This window comes from Pipistrellus hanaki, assembly GCF_964339955.1.
Source record: "Pipistrellus hanaki genome assembly, chromosome: X".
Taxonomy (NCBI): domain Eukaryota; kingdom Metazoa; phylum Chordata; class Mammalia; order Chiroptera; family Vespertilionidae; genus Pipistrellus; species Pipistrellus hanaki.
The window spans coordinates 2,226,614-2,246,150 of NC_140524.1; the positions used below are offsets into that span (position 1 = coordinate 2,226,614).

The 19,537-nt window shown below is 44.6% G+C and overlaps 2 protein-coding genes across 8 annotated transcripts in view; one reads left to right on the plus strand and one right to left on the minus strand.

Annotated features, from left to right (window-relative positions):
* Positions 1-19,537, minus strand: part of CASK (calcium/calmodulin dependent serine protein kinase) — a 226,110-nt gene that overhangs the window by 104,351 nt on the left and 102,222 nt on the right. For all 7 annotated transcript variants that reach the window (XM_084870108.1, XM_084870112.1, XM_084870110.1 and 4 more), the window contains exons 4-5: positions 18,950-19,027; positions 12,329-12,401 (exon numbers count right to left, since the gene is read on the minus strand). In XM_084870108.1, coding sequence (XP_084726234.1) covers positions 12,329-12,401; positions 18,950-19,027 — 151 coding nt within the window. The remainder of the gene's footprint in view (positions 1-12,328; positions 12,402-18,949; positions 19,028-19,537) is intronic.
* On the plus strand, positions 368-7,525 carry GPR82 (G protein-coupled receptor 82). Its single transcript, XM_084870118.1, has 2 exons — positions 368-761; positions 4,494-7,525. Exons 1-2 carry the CDS (start codon positions 745-747, stop codon positions 5,542-5,544), a joined length of 1,068 nt encoding a protein of 355 aa, XP_084726244.1. The 5' UTR covers positions 368-744; the 3' UTR covers positions 5,545-7,525.

Sequence of the window (19,537 nt, forward strand, 5' to 3'; positions counted from 1 at the left end):
TGGTGAGAGAGAATCCAGGATCGGCTGCCTCCTGCACGCCCCACACTGGGGATCAAGCCCACAACCCAGGCCTGTGCCCTGACCAGGAATTGAACCTTGATCTCCTGGTTCATGGGTCAGTGCTCAACCACTGAGCCACACCTGCCAGGCTGGGCCTCACTTGTTTATCCTTGTCTATAAAATCATCTGTGGGTGGCTTATTGCAATTCCTCCTTATCAGGAATAAAGGGAAACAAAACTCAGTTTTCTTACCTAAGAGCTTCTGTAGATAAGGAAGCTGATTTTACAGATAAGTCTGCACAAATATTTTATTGGATCAATACGGAGTGGTTCCCGCTACACTGTGCTGTGTAAAACTAGCCACGGGGAATCGAACCTTTGAACTTCAAGCAGGCATGCTAATCAAGCCGGCTGAGGTGCACTGGGGCATAAAATAATCACAGGGAAGTACAGTGTGTATATATATATATACATGGTCAGCAACTTCCTCTCACTGCAGAAACAGAAAAATCGGCTGTCATTTGGGTGGGGAAGGCGTGATACACTCACAACTACCCAATTGCTACAATTCTGTTTATTTCCTTTTTTTTTATTATTTTTTTTTTTTTTATTACCACTGTTGTCAGTGTCATGTGAGAATCTCTTCACACTGACATACATGGCAGGGCACTGAAGGCGCGATGAGCAGAGGATGTGAGTCTGAAGTTTAGCATCACTGCCCGGAACAGTGGAGCCTCGGCTTGCATGAGCGGCTTGCTCAGGTAAGACAGCTGGTCAGCAGCGTTGTTATGTAGGCAATCATTAGCAACGAACTCAGATGTGTAGAACCTCTTTTATTTGTCAGATCAGCAGAGGCACAACGTGTGGACGACTCAAGGCAGTCATCATACCAAGGGAATGCAGCCTTCGAGATTTTTTTTTTTTTTAGAACAATTCTGTGTGTGTGTGTATGTGTGTGTGTGTTTGTGTGTATACACACTGGGTGGCCAGATTATGATGATCTCTGAACTCATAATCTGGCCACTCAGAATGTGTGTGTGTGTCTCAGAATGTGTGTGTGTGTGTGTATGTATATATGTATATGTATATATAAAAAATATATATATTAGAGGCCTGGTGCATGAATTTGTGCATGGGTGGGGTCCCAGCCAGCCTGGCCAGCAGGAGGGGACATGGGCGGTTGGCTGGCCTGCCTGTTAGTTGAACTCCTGGTGGAGGGGACAATTTGCATATTAGCCTTTTATTCTATAGGATATATACTGAGTGGCCAGATGATTATGTGTTCAGAGATCATCGTCATCTGGCCAATCAGTGTGTGTGTGTGTGTGTGTGTGTGTGTGTGTGTGTATACACACACACACACACACACACACACACACACATATATATATAAAATGTGATTTTTCTTTGATTTCTTAAGCCTAATAGTATTTTTCAAGTTTTAGAAGTGAATTATCCAGTAGTTTTAGAATTAAAGTTTATTTTGAAAGGAGGTGTACATAGCAGACACAAGTCTGATGTTTGGGAAGCTAAAGACTAGTTGTCACTGGTTACACTGAAGTTCAGTGTCGGTGCCACCCCTCTCATAGTGCTAGATTCTGTGGTCTTTGTACCTCTTTTCTGTTCTGAAGCATTCGCTGGTGTGAAATAGAACAGGAAGGTGATGGTAAGGAGTAAGATATCAGATGCTGTATGAGATGGTCTACTTAAAAAAAGGAGCATTATCTGTTAATACAGAAACATGATTACGTTGACAGATTTTAGTGTAGGATGTATTATCTACACAAGGCAGGGGGCTAGTGGGTTTCTTTAATAACATCATAAAAAAAGGTCCATTTCTTATGGAAAATAAAAACTACTTTGATCAGATCAGTTTTTCTTAATAAATAAACTGGCTTATTTCACTTTCTTCTTGACTGATTTGCTACAGTTTAGGTTTTAGATATTTACAACCAGATCTGACACACTAAGTGTGCAGCACATGGACTATTTCCTAAGTAAAAACGACAGGAATAGAATAGAATAACAAAGACACTGGTAGACATTAGTGAAGGGTCTCAGGATTTGAACTAGAGCAGTGGTCGGCAAGCTGCGGCTCAAGAGCCATATGGGCTCTTTGGCCCCTGAGTGTGGCTCTTCCACAAAATACCACAGCCTGGAAGAGTCTATTTTGAAGAAGTGGTGTTAGAAGACGTTTAAGTTTAAACAATGTGGCTCTCCAAAGAAATTTCATTCGTTGTACTGTTGATATTTGGCTGTTGACTCATGAGTTTGCTGACCACTGAGCTAGAGACACTGCATAGTCCTCAAGTTTTCCAGTCTTTAGGTGGGTCTTGTTTGGTATAAAAATTATTTCAAAATTGCAATAGGGACTTTTTTCAAATATACTGTTTCTGTAATCCAAGAGACAAAAATATAACCACGATTCTGAAAAGAGATAGAGAACAAACATCCGCAAGGGGCCGGGGGCAGATAAGAATCTCAGAGGGCAATGTATGTGTTTAGCCAAAGAGAAGATAGGATTCTAAAAGTAAGATTGAGAATCCTCCCTCTAGATTAGGAAAGAATAGAGAATGTGGCTCCTAGAAAGTTATGGTGAAAATCACAAGCAATGTGGCACATTCTGAGTAAGCTCATGATTCTGATTTGACCAGAATTCAGTAAATTCAATTATTCCCCCCTGAAAGAAATGAGGACATGAAAAAAATATGAGGAGTTTTTATGTGACTTTTCAACCCTCTAGTTACCCTTTAAATAAAGATTTAAAAGTAAGACATAGGAAAGCAAACACTACACCTGCGTTTATGCTGAGATGAAAATAACTTCTAAAAAACCTATTCTCTGAAAAACCAGATACTCAATTACACACATAGACACATGAGGGCGCTCTAACCAGCAAGCACAGCAACCACAGTTTTGACAGAATTTGAAAGGAAACGTTGTCTAGTGTTCAGTATTTGAAAGAAATTACTGATGCCTTTTGGTAAAGACCCTGGAATATCGGTATTTATCCTTGGTTACTACACCTGCCTTCTGTGCTATTCAGGATCTTGCCCGAGTATCTGTTTCTGTGGAATTAAGTTTACTTCTCAGATAGGAAAAGAGACTCTTCTGATAGCATTAGATTTTGGAGAAGTGCTTTAATCCAGCCATGAGAACACACCATTTTGAAAAGTAGTGATGTACACTGAATGCGATGGTTAGAGATCAGTCTTCTCTCTATGAACGTGGCCACCAAATGCTTTTGCAACACGTTCCTTTGCCAGTGTGTATTGCTTGAAAATGCCTTAAAATAAAAAAGTACCTTTCTAGGAAAAAAAAAATCCATTGTCATTTTCAAATTGCTTTACAATCTAATATAATAACTACAAATCCCTCTAGTATAAAGTGAGAAAACTCAGACATTGAACTATTTTTATCAAATTTTGTTTTGTAAACAAAGACACTTTGCACCCCAACTTTTGCTTTTATTTCACCTGCACAATTGGGATTGGAAAAGGTGAGCAGGCACCCACACTTTCCCTTTCCATCCAATACATCTACCCTGTTTCCCCAAAAATAAGACAGTGTCTTATATTAATTTTTGCTCTCAAAGATGCGCTAGATCTTATTTTCAGGGGATGTCTTATTTTTCCATGAAGAAGAATACGGTACACATTTATTGTTAAATGAAAATAAAGGAAATTTATTACCTGTATATGGTACGGTAGTACAGTAGTTGTCAACACAAACCAGACAAACTGTGAATCCTACAGTATTAAGAATTTACTCATTTATTCAATGACAATCATGTCATCATCTTCTGGAACATCATCATAACAATCCAATTCCTGAATTTCCTGTGACTCCATTTCTTTCAGAATCAGTAGACCAAATCTCTCATGTTTAGCTTGGGGGGGGGGGCTTATTTTCGGGGGATGCCTTATATTTCACTCTGAAGGAAACCTGTAAGTAGGTCTTATTTTCGGAGTATGTCTTATTTTCGGGTAAACACGGTATGTTACTGTTTTACCCACTTTTTAAAAAACCATTCGCCTTAACTACCATGTATACTAGTAATCCTATATAATAAAAGGCTAATATGCAAATTGACCAACAGGGAACTACTGTTCACTATGATGTGCAGTGATTACCAGGGGGAAGACACTAAACACAAGAGCTGCTCCTGGTGGTCAGTGTGCTCCCACAGGGGGAGCGCCACTCAGCCAGAAGCCGGCTCATGGCTGGAGAGTGCAATGGCCTGCCTTCGAAGCATCCCTAAGGATGTCCGTGGGGAGTGGGCCTAACCCATCAGTCGGACATCCCCCTAGGCTCCCAGACTGCGAGAGCGCACAGGCTGGGCTGAGGGACCACCCCCCTCCACCGAGTGCACGAATGTCATGAATCAGGCCTCTAGTTTTAAATATTTAACATGGCAGAGGAGGGGGTGGGGGGAGGTGGGAGAGGGTGTAGGACGGATACATGTTTAAAAAATATCTGCAATTCTGTTCTAGCTCCTGTGACAAAAGTCAAGAGAAGCTGGTATCAATGAATAACAACTCGGCCTCAACATGTATTCGGCCATCTGCAATCTCTTCCGTGGCTCTCCCAGTCCTCTACATCTTCCTCTGCATCATCGGTCTCTTCGGGAATTCTCTCTCTCAATGGGTATTTTTAGCAAAAATCACCAAGAGAACATCCACTCACATCTACCTAGCGCATCTCGTGACAGCAAACTTACTGGTGTGCAGCACCATGCCCTTCATGGGCATGTACTTCCTGAAAGGCTTTCAATGGGAGTATCGATCCACACCTTGCCGGGTGGTCAATTTTTTGGGAACCCTCTCCATGCATGTCAGCATGTTTGTCAGCCTCTTGATTCTGAGCTGGATTGCCATCAGCCGCTATGCCACCTTGATGAAAAAGGATTCCACGCAGGAGACCACTTCATGCTACGAGAAGATCTTCTATGGCCACTTGCTGAAGAAATTCCGCCAGCCCAACTTTGCAAGAAAACTCTGCATGTACATCTGGGGAGTTGTACTCTGCATCATTATTCCCGTGATCATATACTACTCGGTGGTGGAGGCCACAGAGGGGGAAGAGAGCCTGTGCTACAACCGGAAGATGGAACTAGGAGCCATGATCTCTCAGGTCGCGGGCCTCATCGGGACCACATTTATCGGATTTTCGTGTTTGGTCGTCCTGACATCGTACTACTCTTTTGTCAGCCATCTGAGGAAGATAAGGACCTGCACGTCCATCACGGAGAAGCATCTCACGTATAGCTCTGTGAGGAGGCATCTTTTGGTCATCCAGATCCTATTGGTAGTCTGCTTCCTCCCCTATAGCATTTTTAAGCCCATTTTCTTTGTTCTCCACCAAAGAGTGACCTGTGAGCAGCTGAATTATTTGATAGAAATAAAAAACATCCTCACCTGTCTGGCATCAGCCAGAAGCAGCACAGACCCCATTATATTTCTTTTTTTAGATAAGACATTCAAGAAGATACTGTATAATCTCTTCACAAAGTCAGATTCAACACCTATCCAACCCTCTGGTTGACTTTTGAGCGGGGAAACCCACCACATAGAAACGCACTCACGTGACTATAAACTACAAGGTCAACAGGCCAGGGCCCGGTGGGCAACAGGCACCGAGCAGATGCGTTTGGTTTAAAAAGTGATCCCGAAACTCACTTTACAGTTCAACTTGTACCGAAGGTTGAGAAGCAGAGACTTTCAGAGGCAAAAGTAAGCGCATTGAGAGGGTCCCACTGCATAGGAAACGAACAGACCATGTCTACGTGAAGTCACCATGGGGACTTCTATTGGGAACACAGGGTGTCCTGGTGGGAGGACAAAGAAGCCAAGGGTGTGGCCTTTCCTGCTTCCTGGTAGTTCAAATGCAAGGTCCATCTATGGAGAGTGTTTTTTTGGGAACTTTGAAAACGAATAAAAGAAAAAGTGAACACGAAATTTCCTCCCTTAAGTCCCATCTAAATGTGTGAAGGTATGAAACACACGACTTGCTAGTACCTGGCTTATGATACTAGGAGAAGCAATATTCACTGATTCTTATATTTCTTAAGCAGATGTACTTATAAATATGCTTAAATATTTGGATTAGACTTTGTCAATGCCATTATATGCCAATCTGGATCGCATTTTGTATATTTCCTCTGCATTTAATATAAACAATGTTGTTATTGATGACAAATAGAACCTGGCATGTAGATCTGTTCTATTAGTGAAATAAGTGAACTAATTCATAGGCACTATTATTAAATCAGATGATGTTACCATTATGAGTAGCTACCACTTACTAAGCACTTGCTATGTGTGAGGCATTCTTCTTACATGCTTTGTAAGTATTATTTCAATGATCACAACCCTAAAGTATGTCAATTTACCGATTAAAATCTGAAGTGCATACCGTAGTTAAGTAAGTTATCCAATATTCTAAGTAAATATTTAAAGAGTAAGCATTTCTTTTTAAAAAATATATTTTATTGATTTTTTACAGAGAGGAAGGGAGAGGGATAGAGAGTCAGAAACGTCAATGAGAGAGAAACATCGGTCAGCTGCCTCCTGCATACCTCCCACTGGGGATGTGCCCACAACCAAGGTACATGCCCTTGACCGGAATCGAACCTGAGACCCTTCAGTCCGCAGGCTGACGCTCTATGCACTGAGCTAAACCAGTTTAGGCAAGCGTAAGCATTTCTTAATGGTCACTTCTTTCTTCCAGGCAATAGTCAGTAAGACAAATGCTGGTGACTGTGTTCTGTATTATACACATTATAATAATTATTGTTAAAAAAGCGTGTTTTATCTTCCCAAAGAGATGGTAAGACCTTTGGAGCTATAGCGTGTTTCTCTTTCCACTCCCGTGGTATCTGCATTCTCTGCTCAGATAAGAACCAAACAAAAACAGCTGAATAAAAATAAAGTTGAGTAACTATTCAGTGTAACCTGTTACTTAGAGACTTAAAGTGTCATGTATTCTGCCCCTGGCGCTTCCTTCAGTGCTTGAGAAGAAGTTCCAAGTTCACGCAGCACTTCCCCAAGCCTTTCCACAGGCAGCAGATTTGGGTCCTGAATCAAAAATGTGGAAGCAACTCATTCTTCAGACCCCCCACGGGCCAGGTGATCAATACCGCTAGGCTTCCCTATCACATCTGCATGGTTTTAATTTAAAGAGAATAGAAAACAAAAGGTAAATGTTTTTTAATTCTGCTGTTTTACTTCAATGCTTAATTGAGAGAAGAAAACCTTCAGAGAAAAGTCTGAAGAAGCACCTGCTGGCTTCAAACACACGCAGCGCGCGTCTATTCTTTCCCGCCAGCGATCTCATTTCTGGCTGATTAATCTGTGGAGACAGAGCAGGTGCCTCCCTGCGCGCTGCCTGCAAACAGAGGTGCCCAAGCCAGAACTTCATGGACATGAGAACCACAGATCACAGAACGGAAGCTTTGCCAGTTACACCAGTAGTTTGAGTCTCATACAAGTTTTTAAACCAAAACTTATTCGATTAAGGGGAGCTGAGAAGATTCTCAATATTCATTTAATGTACTGTATTAAATCTCACTGCGCTTAGGGTTTTAATATATATATCTGCTAAAAAGAATTATTTTGTGTAATTTATTTTAGAGAGAGAGAGAGAAATGTTGGTTTGTTGTTCTACTTATTTATGTATTCATTGGCTGATTCTTTTTATTTTATTTTATATTTTTACTAGGGGCCTGGTGCACAGATTCGTGCACTGGTGGGGTCCCTCTGCCTGGCCTGCAGTGATCGGGCCGAAACTGGCTCTCCGACATGCCCCCAGGGGTCCTGGATTGCAAGAGGGTGCAGATCAGTTGGAGGGACCCCACCAGTGCATGATTGGGGTTGGAGAGCAACTGTGGGAGGGCTCCGGGGTGATTTCAGAGAGGAAGGGAGAGGGAGACATGCCTGGTAATCTATATATAATTACTACACAAGCAAAAGGAAGATACACCACTACCCTGGAAGTGAGTTTCTGCTCCCCAGGCAGAAGAGGAGGATGCCCATCGTGTTCTGATTGGGCAGGACTCCCACGGCCTATCCCTGGCCCTGCAGCCTGCAGGGTGGGAGATGTTATAGCAAGTGTGGGAAGAGAAGCTGCAAGGAAATCTTGCTTGGCCAACCACATGGGGAGCACAGAGGGACACTGGTCATATGCCAAGCATTTCCACTGTGCGGCCTAATGCCCTGGACTTTCCCCAACTTCCAATTGAAGTGACATCAGAGGGAAGGAAGAGTTCCTGCGTGAGAAAGGCTATATACCTGACAGAAAAAGCAGCTTTGGCTGCACTGTCCATGCTTGCTGCCCCTGTCTCAGGAGAAACACAGCAGCGAGCAAAAGAAACAATCATTCTTTTCTTTGCAAATAAAGGAGCTGATTGTTAGAAATACTAGGTAACTAGCTGGAGTGGCTCAGTGAATAGAGTGTCGGCATGGGGACTGAAGGGTCACAGGTTCAATTCCTGGTCAAGGGCACATGCTTGGGTTGTGGGCATGATCCTCAGTAGCAGGTGTGCAGGAGGCAGCCGATCCATGAGTCTCAATCATCAAAACCCTACACTCCAGCTCAGCACACTCGGATTACACTCAGCAGCCAGTGTGCTTTTCTCTGTAACCCGGGGCTTTTTGGGAGCTGTGGTCAGGGATGGAAAACAAATGTCTGTAACTGAGAAGAATAGAGGAAGAACGACTGGAAGAATCCACAGTGCCATGGCAACCAGCGCGGGTGAACGCCTGCTCACAATCAAGTCTGGCCTGCAGCAGGTGAAAGGAGAACTGAGACCAGTAGGGGACCAGGGGCAGCCAGGCGCGGCCACGGGGGAGCGAGGAAAGCCATTTAAGGGAAGTGTGCAGAGTAGGGCTGGGTGTGGGGGCTTCTGCTGTGTCTGGGGTTTCTGCCCAATTCTGAGAACTCACAACTGAGCCCCCACACCTCCTGGACACAAGCCCCACCCAGAATAGAAAGCGCCTGTGCGCAGTAGTTTGCGTTTAGAGAAGCAGCTGACCTTCAACTTCAGTTACTAGAACTGGGAGCCAGTTGGTCGGAGCCATAGGAGGCGAGGACTGCTTGCGGCCCCACACCCAGCAGGTGTCCTGGGAGGCTGTTCGCAGAAGCCCGGAGGGACCAGAGACCCCAACCTCAGCGCTGCAGCACTGCAGGCAGCAAGGGGCCAGGGCTGCATTCTCCTTGCCAACTGGACCATTTCTTCCTGGACATTTAACTGAAAATGTTTGTTCGTCCTCAGCTGAGGATATTTCCCATTGATTTTTAGGGAGAGTGGAAGAGAGAGAGAGAGACAGAGAGAAACATCGATGTGAGAGAGACACATGGATTGGTTGCCTCCTACACGAGCCCTTACCAGGGCCCAGGCTGGGAAGGAGCCCTCAACCCGGGCATATGCCCTTGACCGGAATTGAACCCAGGACCCTTTGGTCCATAGGCTGACGCTCTATCCACTGAGCCATCCAAACAGCTAGGGCTCTTTCTAATGTACTTTTAATTTAGGGGCGAGAGGGAGAAAAGAGAGAAACACTGAAACAAAGTTTTCACGTTCTTTTACAGGAAAAAGAGGAATACAACAGAAGGTGACAGTAAAAAGGACTCTGTATGCATCCATAATAATAAAAGCATAATATGCTAACTAGACCAGACGACCTTCCGGACGAAGCTGGAGCTGCAAGGGAAGCCCGGGTCCTGGGTGCCAAAGGGAAGCAAGGTCTACTCTTGCACGAATTTCGTGCACCGGGCCTCTAGTGTGTTAACAAATGCCTGTGGGAGGCCAGCCATGGGCAAGATAACATTATGTGTGTGACCCAGGCCTGTTTCTGTGCCCAGGGGCACTGGGTAATGTCTGGAGACGTTTCTGATTGTGTAACTGGGTGAAATGCTATTGGCATTGGCAGGTACAGGCACAATACACTGGGCAGCCTCCAGCAGCAAAGTGCCCAGGCCCCGGAGTCAGGAGGGTGGCTGCTGGGAGACCTGTCCTCGGTAACACACATCCCGAAACCTCCAAGGCTTATACAGTTCCCTCTTCACATTCATGTGAAACTGCTTCTCCAGAGCAAGCTATGTCCACAATAGGTCTTGCGACATCATCAGGTCAAATCTAACTTGATACAAGAAAACATTATACTCAATTATGATGATTTCAAAGAGAAACGCCTACTAGGTTAAGAAAGGTAGCATTATTCATCAATGAAATGTAAGGAACCTAGTGCTTTGGGATCAGTGCCAAGAATTATGAAAAGGGGTGGGGGCAGCGGGAGAGGGGGATGGAGGGGGGAGGGGAGAGGCTGAGAATATTCTTGGCTAGGTGTAGCAAGTGACGAAATAAGCTGAATTTTCTCAAAGGAATGAAACATTGCTCTTCTCTTTTTTTTTACGAAAGTATAAGGAAAAACAACTTTAACTACAAAAAGACAAAATCTACATACACATGAAATCTACACACGTTCAAGACATTGGCTATATACTGAGTGGCCAGATGATGATGATGATCTCTGAACACATAATAATCTGGCCACTCAGTGTATGTCCTATAAAATAAAAGGCTAATATGCAAATTGTTCCCTTGACCAGGAGTTTGACCAGCAGGCAGGCCAGCCAACCGCCCATGTCCCCTCCCCCTGGCCAGGCAGGCTGGACCCCACCCATGCACAAATTCATGAATCAGACCTCTAATACACACACACACACACACACACACACACACACACACACACACACGTCAGATTTTTATGTGTTCAGAGATCATCATAATCTGGCCACTCAGTGTGTATCTGAATGTGAAGAAAAACAGGATGCTTTATTAGCAAAAATATTAACACATCGAGTGAAATGTGAACTCATTACCCAAGTGACATGTATTGCTATGAAAGTTTTATAGTGACCACTCCACTGGAAAACCCCTACAACAAGGTCCTGAATAAAACCACTTCGGCTAAGTTACCAACAGCAGTTATTTTAGCAGATCCTATTGACATGACCTTGAAAATGTGCCCGGAGTCTACCTTTTCACCGCCCCCACAGCTACGGCTCTGGTCCACTCCTGTTTGCTGGCTTCCACCCTGGAGCGCCTATTCAATGTGTTACCAACAAAGCATGTACACTTGATCCTGAACAACACAGGTTTGAACTGCGTGGGTCCACTCCCTCTCCATTCCTCTCTGAAATCAATACAAATGTATTTTTTAAAATTTATTAAAAATATATTTTATTGATTTTTTTTTTTTTTACAGAGAGGAAGGAAGAGGGATAGAGAGTTAGAATCACTGATCAGCTGCCTCCTGCACACCCCTCACTGGGGATGTGCCTGCAACCAAGGTACATGCCCTTGATTGGAATCGAACCTGGGACCCTTCGGTCCGCAGGCCGACGCTCTATCCACTAAGTCACACCGGTCAGGGCAATACAAATGTATTTGAAAAACACCAGTGCACTGAATGTGGAAAAGAGGGCCAAAGAGACCTCCAAGGCTCTTCTGAGTGGCGGCCTGGGGAGGGACTGGGGACCAGGAGGAAGGGCTGCTGGTCTCCTTTCCCGCATGTGAGGAGCCAGGCACTGACTGTTCTCATGAGCGTGCGACTGGGGTCAGAAAGACTGAATAATGGCAACATTCACATTCCTAAGGGTGTGCACCATGTCACATCTATAATGATGATATTGGACTATTTTAGAAAAACTATTTGCAAAGAAAATAAGATGCTGACTTTTCTACATGACAAAACTACAGGTGTATGAGGAACTTTTACTATATAAACTAAATTCTCATCCACCCAATTAACTTAGCATCGATTATTATTTAATTTCTATTGTTGGATTTTTTAATTCCTCTCACACATACATGATAGCAAAAGAGGAATAACAAAATTTTATTTTTTAAATATAGTTTTTTATTAATTTCTGAGAAGAAGAGAGAGGGAGAGATAGAAATATCAATGATGATAGAGAATCACTGATTGGCTGCTGCCTGCATACTCCTCCCCCCGTCCCCCACTGGGGACTGAACCCACAACCCAAGAATGTGCCCTTGACCAGAATCGAATCTGGGACCCTCCTGTCTGCAGGCTGACAGCCTATCCACTGAGCCAAACCGGCCAGGGCAAGAATAACAACATTTTAGAATGCATGTGCATTTTAACAAAAAGAAGGACATGGGAATGATAAAAACTGCTTCTTTAAGAACTGGTACAGTGATTCCATAGGTAGAAAGCTGCTAACTAAGAATATTAGAGAAATCATCAGAAACTCAAGTCCGTTTCTCCTCACAAAGATTAAGGCTGGTAAGAAAAGCGCTTACCTTCACATCCCTGTGAATGATGTTATTGTCATGACAATAGCGCAGGGCTTCCAGGATCTGTCTCATGTAATGACTGCAGAGAAACACAACAAACATACAACTGTAAGACACTTATCTTTCAAACTTCATACACAGTGACTCCCACCTTCATAGGCGCTGCCCGCGGACACCTAGCGTTTGAGTCAACAGGACTGCTGGGATGTGAGGCCTAATAATGAGAAGCTGGAAGACCCGTGAGTTTAGGGGCTTTCTGAAGAGATCATGTGTTCTACCTTTTCTAAGATAGTGAAGTCAAGAGAATTTCACATCGTTTGGAAGTAAAATAGCTTTGCAAATGAAAATTCAAGCTCAGGCCCGGCCGGCGTGGCTCAGTGGTTGAGCACTGCTCTATGAACCAGGAGATCACGGTTTGATTCCTGGTCAAGGGCACGGGCCTGGGTGGCAGGCTCGATCCCCAGAGTGGGGCATGCAGGAGGCAGCTGATCCATGATTCTCTCTCATCATGGATGTTTCTCTCTCCCTCTCCCTTTTTCTGACTGGAGGGTGGGGGGCTCTAAATCTCACTCCCATTTGGCTCTAAAGGAAAATTTCATCAGAGGGGAGAGCCGAGAACCAATTCCAGCATGTAATAATTACAAGAGTTTTACCAAAAGGTTGATGGGACTTGGGCAGCTCAATAAGGGTGAGCCACATATGTAATTTACCTGTTGGAAATGGCTAAACGGCACTTCCCCCAAACCTGAATAGGATTGTTAACTGCCAGACAGCTCTGGGTATTTTATTGCCTCCTATTGGCCAAATGCCTGAACAGCTGTAGCCTATTCCCTAAACTGATAATGCTCTGTACTCTTGGATACTTTACCCTTTGTAGTGTATATTTCCACCTTGCCTTGGGACAAATTGTGTTTAATAAAATCACAGGGTCCTGAGACAAGAAGAGTCTTCTATTGTAGCTCCTTCAGCTGGAAGCTCCTCTGACCCCCTATGTCTTTCAAAACTATCTTTTGTCCCCAGATTTCTTCTTAATCATCTACGCACAGCCCTTTCTCCAGAATGCTGAGCCCTTTGTAAGGCTGGGACAAGAACCCGGCATTATGGTGCCCTAACGAGGGACACCAACAGGAAGAGCCGCCTTCTGCTGACAACTTTTTGCAGCGTGACCGCGCTTTGGTTGTGACATCCTTGAACAAAGCGCTCTGTACTGGGCCTACGTCCCAGGAAGTCAGACTCCTCGAGTGGCCAGCAGGGGTCAGCTAAGGCCCCCTTTCCCCCCAGGCCCAGGAGGTATCAGCACTTGGCAGAAAGGTCCTTAGAAGTGGGTGACAGGGTCCTGCAGCAACAGGTGTGGCAGGACTACACGGCAAGGAAGCGAGCACTGGTTCTGAAGACTTGATGCTGCGGTTGAACTGGGAGCATGATTATGAGCATTTGGTCCTGGCACACCCAGCAGGTGTGCCCCCAGATAGCTGGGGAGCACTGAACATAGGCAGGCAGGGATCTGACTCCCCCCTCCATTCTGAAATTGCTCTCTAGTCCCTGTGTTCTTTTTGAGCGTCCTTTTTATCTTCACTTCCTCTGCAGTTCACTACCTTCATATCTTTCTCGTTTCGCCTATTATCCCCCATCCTGTCTTATTTCCCCCTTTTCTTTCCCCAACAAGTCATGGCATAGAAATGCACTACACTCACATTATTTATTGTATAGTATTCATTAAATTTTATTCTGTCTTTCCAGCTCTGACATTCCCCAACCTTTAAAAAAACAATACTCAGACATGACCTTGTGTGTGCGCTTGTGACTTAAGACAAACAAAATGTCCCCACTCCTGCTTTAGATTTAAAAAAGACTTTGCCATCGAGTTCCCTCTTTGGTTGCTACTATCTAACCAAAATCGGATGAATGTCCCTCAATCTAGAATCTGTGTTATTTCATGTACTGCAACTGATCAGAAGGTTCCCTTCTTGCAAAGGTAGGAAAACAAACCCAGACTCTGTTCCTATACTTATTGTTTCCTCACAGCTGGCTCTAAGCAGAGAGCCAGGCCCATGCTTAGATGTCCCATTAGTCTTACTTTGCAAATGCACACTAAAGGCTGGTGGTCACACGCTCTCTGCCTGGGCCAGGGAAGCCTGTGCTGAAGTTTTCATTCGAGCTAGGGGTTCTGAACTTGGGGTTGTGGCCCTTTCCTGGTTCAAATCAGGCTCTGTAGGGGCTGTGGCCCCCCAAAATGGCAGAAGCAAGAAACATGAAAGTGCTCTGTAAACTTTAAACCATGCTGCAGAGGTGAGGACACAATGATTACCACATCATTATTATTAAACTAGAGGCCTGGTGCACAAAATTTGTGCCCTTGGTGGGGGGCCCTCAGCCTGGCCTGGGCCCTCTCACAGTTGGGAGCACTGGGGGAATGTCCACTGACTACTCAGTGGGCCTAAGCCAGCAGTCGGACATCCTTAGCATGGCCACGGAGGCAGGAGAGGCTCCCGCCACCACCGCTGCCCTCACCAGCCTTGAGCCCGACTTGTGGCTGAGTAGTGCTCCCTCTTGGGAGCCACTGACCACCAGGGGGCAGCTCCTGCATTGAGTGTCCGCCTCTGGTGGTCAGTGCACGTCATAGCGACCGGTTGTTCCACCATTCGGTCTTTTGCATTTTAGCCTTTTATTATATAGGATTTAGTCAAAGATTTAAAAGAAATAGGACATTTGCGTACCTCGATGTGAACACTGGAGTAGTGGGGGAGTTGAAATGAGGTAATATGGACACAGCTTACACTACACTATGGACTACTTTGAATATATATTACTAAGACAGCTGCTTATATCTTTAGCCTAAAGAAAATTCTTATCTCAAAGCCTCGTTAAAAAACAAACAAACAAACACCTTATGCCCAGCTGGTGTGGCTCAGTGGTTGAGCATCAACCCATGACCCAGGGGATCACAGATTGATTTCAGGTCAGGGCACATGCCCAGGTTTCAGGCTTGATTCCCCAGTACATGGGCATGCAGGAGGCAGCCAGTGACAAATGATTCTCTTTCACCATTGGTTTCTCTCTCTCTCTCTCTGTTTCTCTCCCTCCCTGTCTCTCCCTCCTTCCTCTCTTTGAAATTAATAAAAACATTAAAAAAAAAACCCCTCACTGAATGAGCATATTAAAATATGAATATCATACATATCAGAATATCTGGGGTGTGTATGGGGTAGAATTGCTTTCTCCCCAGAGAAAACAGACTTACACTGATCTTTCTCCACCCTCCCAGTCATGACCTGGGGTGGCTCTACATGCTAATAAAGAGAACTGAAATCCACCCACATGTTCTGGAGAGTTCCTAATTAAACTTAATCAAGGAGCTCCAGTTCGTGAAGCTTCGTGGTGGCCTGTACTTGCAGAGGAAGTCAGCAATATATGTCTGTCTCCATCTTCCTTGAGGGTCAGGGACGAAGAGAACTCCAAGGAAGGAAAGGGCTGGCCAGCAAACTGCTCGCTGCCTTTATAAGCGGGCATGTGGGGACTGGGGGGGGGGGGGAGGAATATGGAGGAAGAAGACAAGGGAGGCGACTCAGTCTACGTCCTTGTTAAGCCCAGATCAATGCTCTTTGCCTGGGAGATGCCCTGAAGGGTCACCGTGGTGAAGAGAACCCGGGCTCCTTGGAGCTGGTATGGCAGCTCCTCAGCCCCCCCTCCCTGGGTTGACAATGAAGAGGCTTCCTATTGAAATTGCCCCTCTGTGTGTGTGAGCCCCCAGAGCTCACGCGGAGACCTCATCTCTTCCGGGCCACAGGGGCCTGTGGGATGCAGTGAGCAGTGACGGCCCTGGAGGCCCAGACCTCTGCTTCTCGGAGCCTCTGATGGCCTGGATCTGTCTAATTGGTGAGGAAAGCTTGGCACTCAGGGAGGAGAGCTCTCTGATCTGTGAGCCTCTGATTCATAAGCTGGTCCTGTGTGAGAGCTGGCTCCGCACCCAGCACCCCTGCAAAGCAGAGGCACCCGCTAATCGGGTGGTGAGGGCTGAGCACAGTTTGGTTTCAGCCATGCTTTGCTGCTCCTCTCGAAGCCCAGCTGTGTCGGAAAAACAACACTATTGATTTGAGGACCCGGGGCCTCGGCCTTGCAGCTGGTCTCACTGGAATACTGATGGAGCCGAGTTTCCCAACCGTGAGCCACAGAAGCAAAGAAGGCAGGCAGGCTAGAAGTCGACTCGTTTGACACTGTCACCAGAGGAAGGACCTGTGTGCCCTTTTTACCTGGTCACGGAGCCTCTGTGACAGGGAACATGCCTAACAGTATTTTCTGAGGCTGCCCCCCACCTCTTTTGTCATTTTAGGAAGGACTCTTATAAGTTGTGTTAAAACCTCTCTTTTTGCTGTGTCAATTGCTGGTCCCAAAACTACTCTTTTCTGATCCATTATGAAAAACTAGAGGTCCGGTGCATGAATTCATGCACCTGTGGGGTCCCTTGGCTGGAATTGCGGAATCAGGCCAAATCTGGCTCTCCAACATCACCCGAGGGACAGGCCAGGCCAAGGGACCCTATGGGTGCATGGGAGGGACACTGGAGGGCTCCAGGGAGCGTCTGGTCTGTCTCATTCAGCCCTGAATGGCCAGACCCCAGCAGCAAGTTGACCTACTGGTTGGAGCACCTGCCCCCTGGTGGTCAGTGCACGTCATAATGAGCAGTTGAGTGACTTTAGCATATCATTAGCATATTATACTTTGATTGGTTGAAGGGCCGACCAGTTGACAGGACACTTAGCATATTATGCTTTTATTATATAGGATTCCTTTTATGACATCACTTCAACAGCAAACACAGGTAGATTTTAAAACCAACAGGCTTTCATCTTGATGTGTATAAACTACCCTTTCTATAAATCATTTTTTTTTCTGTTGTGACAAAAAAAATACATATCATTTTGATTCATTCACACTGGATGGCTACTATAGTGTTGGCTGTTGTCATTTTTTTATTTGACCATCTAACCCAGTGGTTGGCAAACCACGGCTCGCAAGCCACATGTGGCTCTTTGGCCCCCTGAGTGTGGCTTTTCCACAAAATACCACAGCCTGGGCAAGTCTATTTTGAAGAAGTGGCATTATAAGAAGTTTAAGTTTAAAAAATGTGGCTCTCAAAAGAAATTTCAATCGTTGTACTGTTGATATTTGGCTCTGTTGACTAATGAGTTTGCCGACCACTAATCAAAGGGAAAAGATATCAGTGCCCCCGAAGAAAGAGTCAGGTATTACATGTTTCAAAAATTCTGGCAGCACGCTGGTAGAAAATCGCTGGGCTAAGCTGTTTCCAGCTATATCTGTCCATGATGACAAAATTATAAAAAGAACAATGGGGGGGGGTGTGTGTTATAATCATTTAATGGTAACTGTTTTTTAAATGGTGGGAAGTTTTTAAAAATCCTAATGCGTTTGAGCCCTTCAGCATATTATGGTTGCTGCCTAAAGAGGGATGCTGTCCCCTATTAATGCAGGGACCACATGCATTGAAAAGGCAACCCAGCGGAGTGGTATTTACCATATGACTGTCACCAAAGCACACAACTTGTTACTCTAAATCTATAAGCAAGTGGCTCAATGCATGGCTCCTGTGATTTTTTTTTATATTTACTCCTTATTTTGAGCCATTGATTCTTTACAACAACTTCTCCACATAGAACACTGGTTGCTATTTGACTGGGATCACCACACACTGGCCTCAAGCAAATACATTCGACAGAAAAATTGTGCTTTTATTTCTGTTCCTTCTACTGTTCTGTGGTTTTTCTCAGAATAACTAATGAGAAACGTCTGCCAAAACCCCCAAATCAAATATACAAACAAAAAGCCCAAATTTAATTCCTGAGCTAGCAAATCCCTCCTTGTGTAAAAGTCATCAGAGGGGACGGAGGTGGGGGTGAGGGGAATGGGTGAAAGAGGTGAAGGGATTAAGAAGCACAAATAAGTAGTTACAAAATAGTGATGGGGAAGTAAGTACAGCATAGGAAATACAGTCACCAATAGTGTAATAACTATGCCAGGTGGGTACTGGAAATACCCCAGTATATGACTGTCCACATGAAACCAATACAAAATAAAACTGAAAGAAAAAAAGACATCAGAAATAGGAGACTTGGCAGTACTGATGTGAAACTATAAACTCATATCTATATATATATAAAAGCCCAGTGACAGAATGGTGGAATGACCGGAACGACCAGTTGACCAGTCGCTATGACATGCACTGACCACGAGGGGCAGACGTTCAATGCAGGAACTGTGCCCTGGTGGTCAGTGTGCTCCCACTGTGGGAGTGCCACTCAGTGACTGAGGTGAGCCGCGCTTCCACAGTGGGCCAATCCCCACAGGCCATTCTCCCTACCAAGTGCACAAATCCGTGCACTGGGCCTCTAGTTAATAGATAAGTTCACTGTTCAGCCTTTGCATGTACAGTCACTAGTTGGTTCCACTGATGTACATAAATCACATATGTCTTTGCAGGAAAGAGTGGCAGCATGCTCACCGTCAGTTCAAAGAACAGGCCACCTCATGCAAGTTCTTGTTGCTGTTTTTTACTTATTTCTTTCTTTTACATTCACTTTGACCTCTGGGGAGTTGATACAAATTACATACCTGGCTACAGCTTCACTGTATACAAAACCAGCATCAGCTCGTTTTACGATTTCAAAGCACAGATCCGCTCCATCCATACTGCAGAGAAAAGGGAAAAAGCATGTCAGAAAGGAGGAGATTCCAGGATGCAAACACTGAAAGTGAATGCATTGGAACTAAGTGATTAGTTGATTTACAGCTAACGATTGATTGTAATGAGTTAGTTAACTCTCTGTTCTTTCAAGGAAAAAAACATAAATTGTAAAGGACACTATAACCATCTTCACATTGAAAATCTACAGGGGAAAAAACAGAAAAACGAGAAAATGGTAGCATCAAATAAGGTCTGAGAAATTCACTATAAATTGTTTTTGGATTATCACTGAGAAGTCTCAGGAAAGGGCAATCTGGAGATTACGGGCGTATTTTTGAATAAAATTCTGAAATTAACTATAGCTAGTCAAGTCATGAAATATTCTCAAAATACAACAAGAATTCTAAACCACTTAGTCATAGTTATCAATACTAAATAGGAAGTCAATCTATATACTGTAGAAGGAAAAATAATTAGTTAACCCGTAACTTATTTTTGTGTTTTTTTTTTAAATT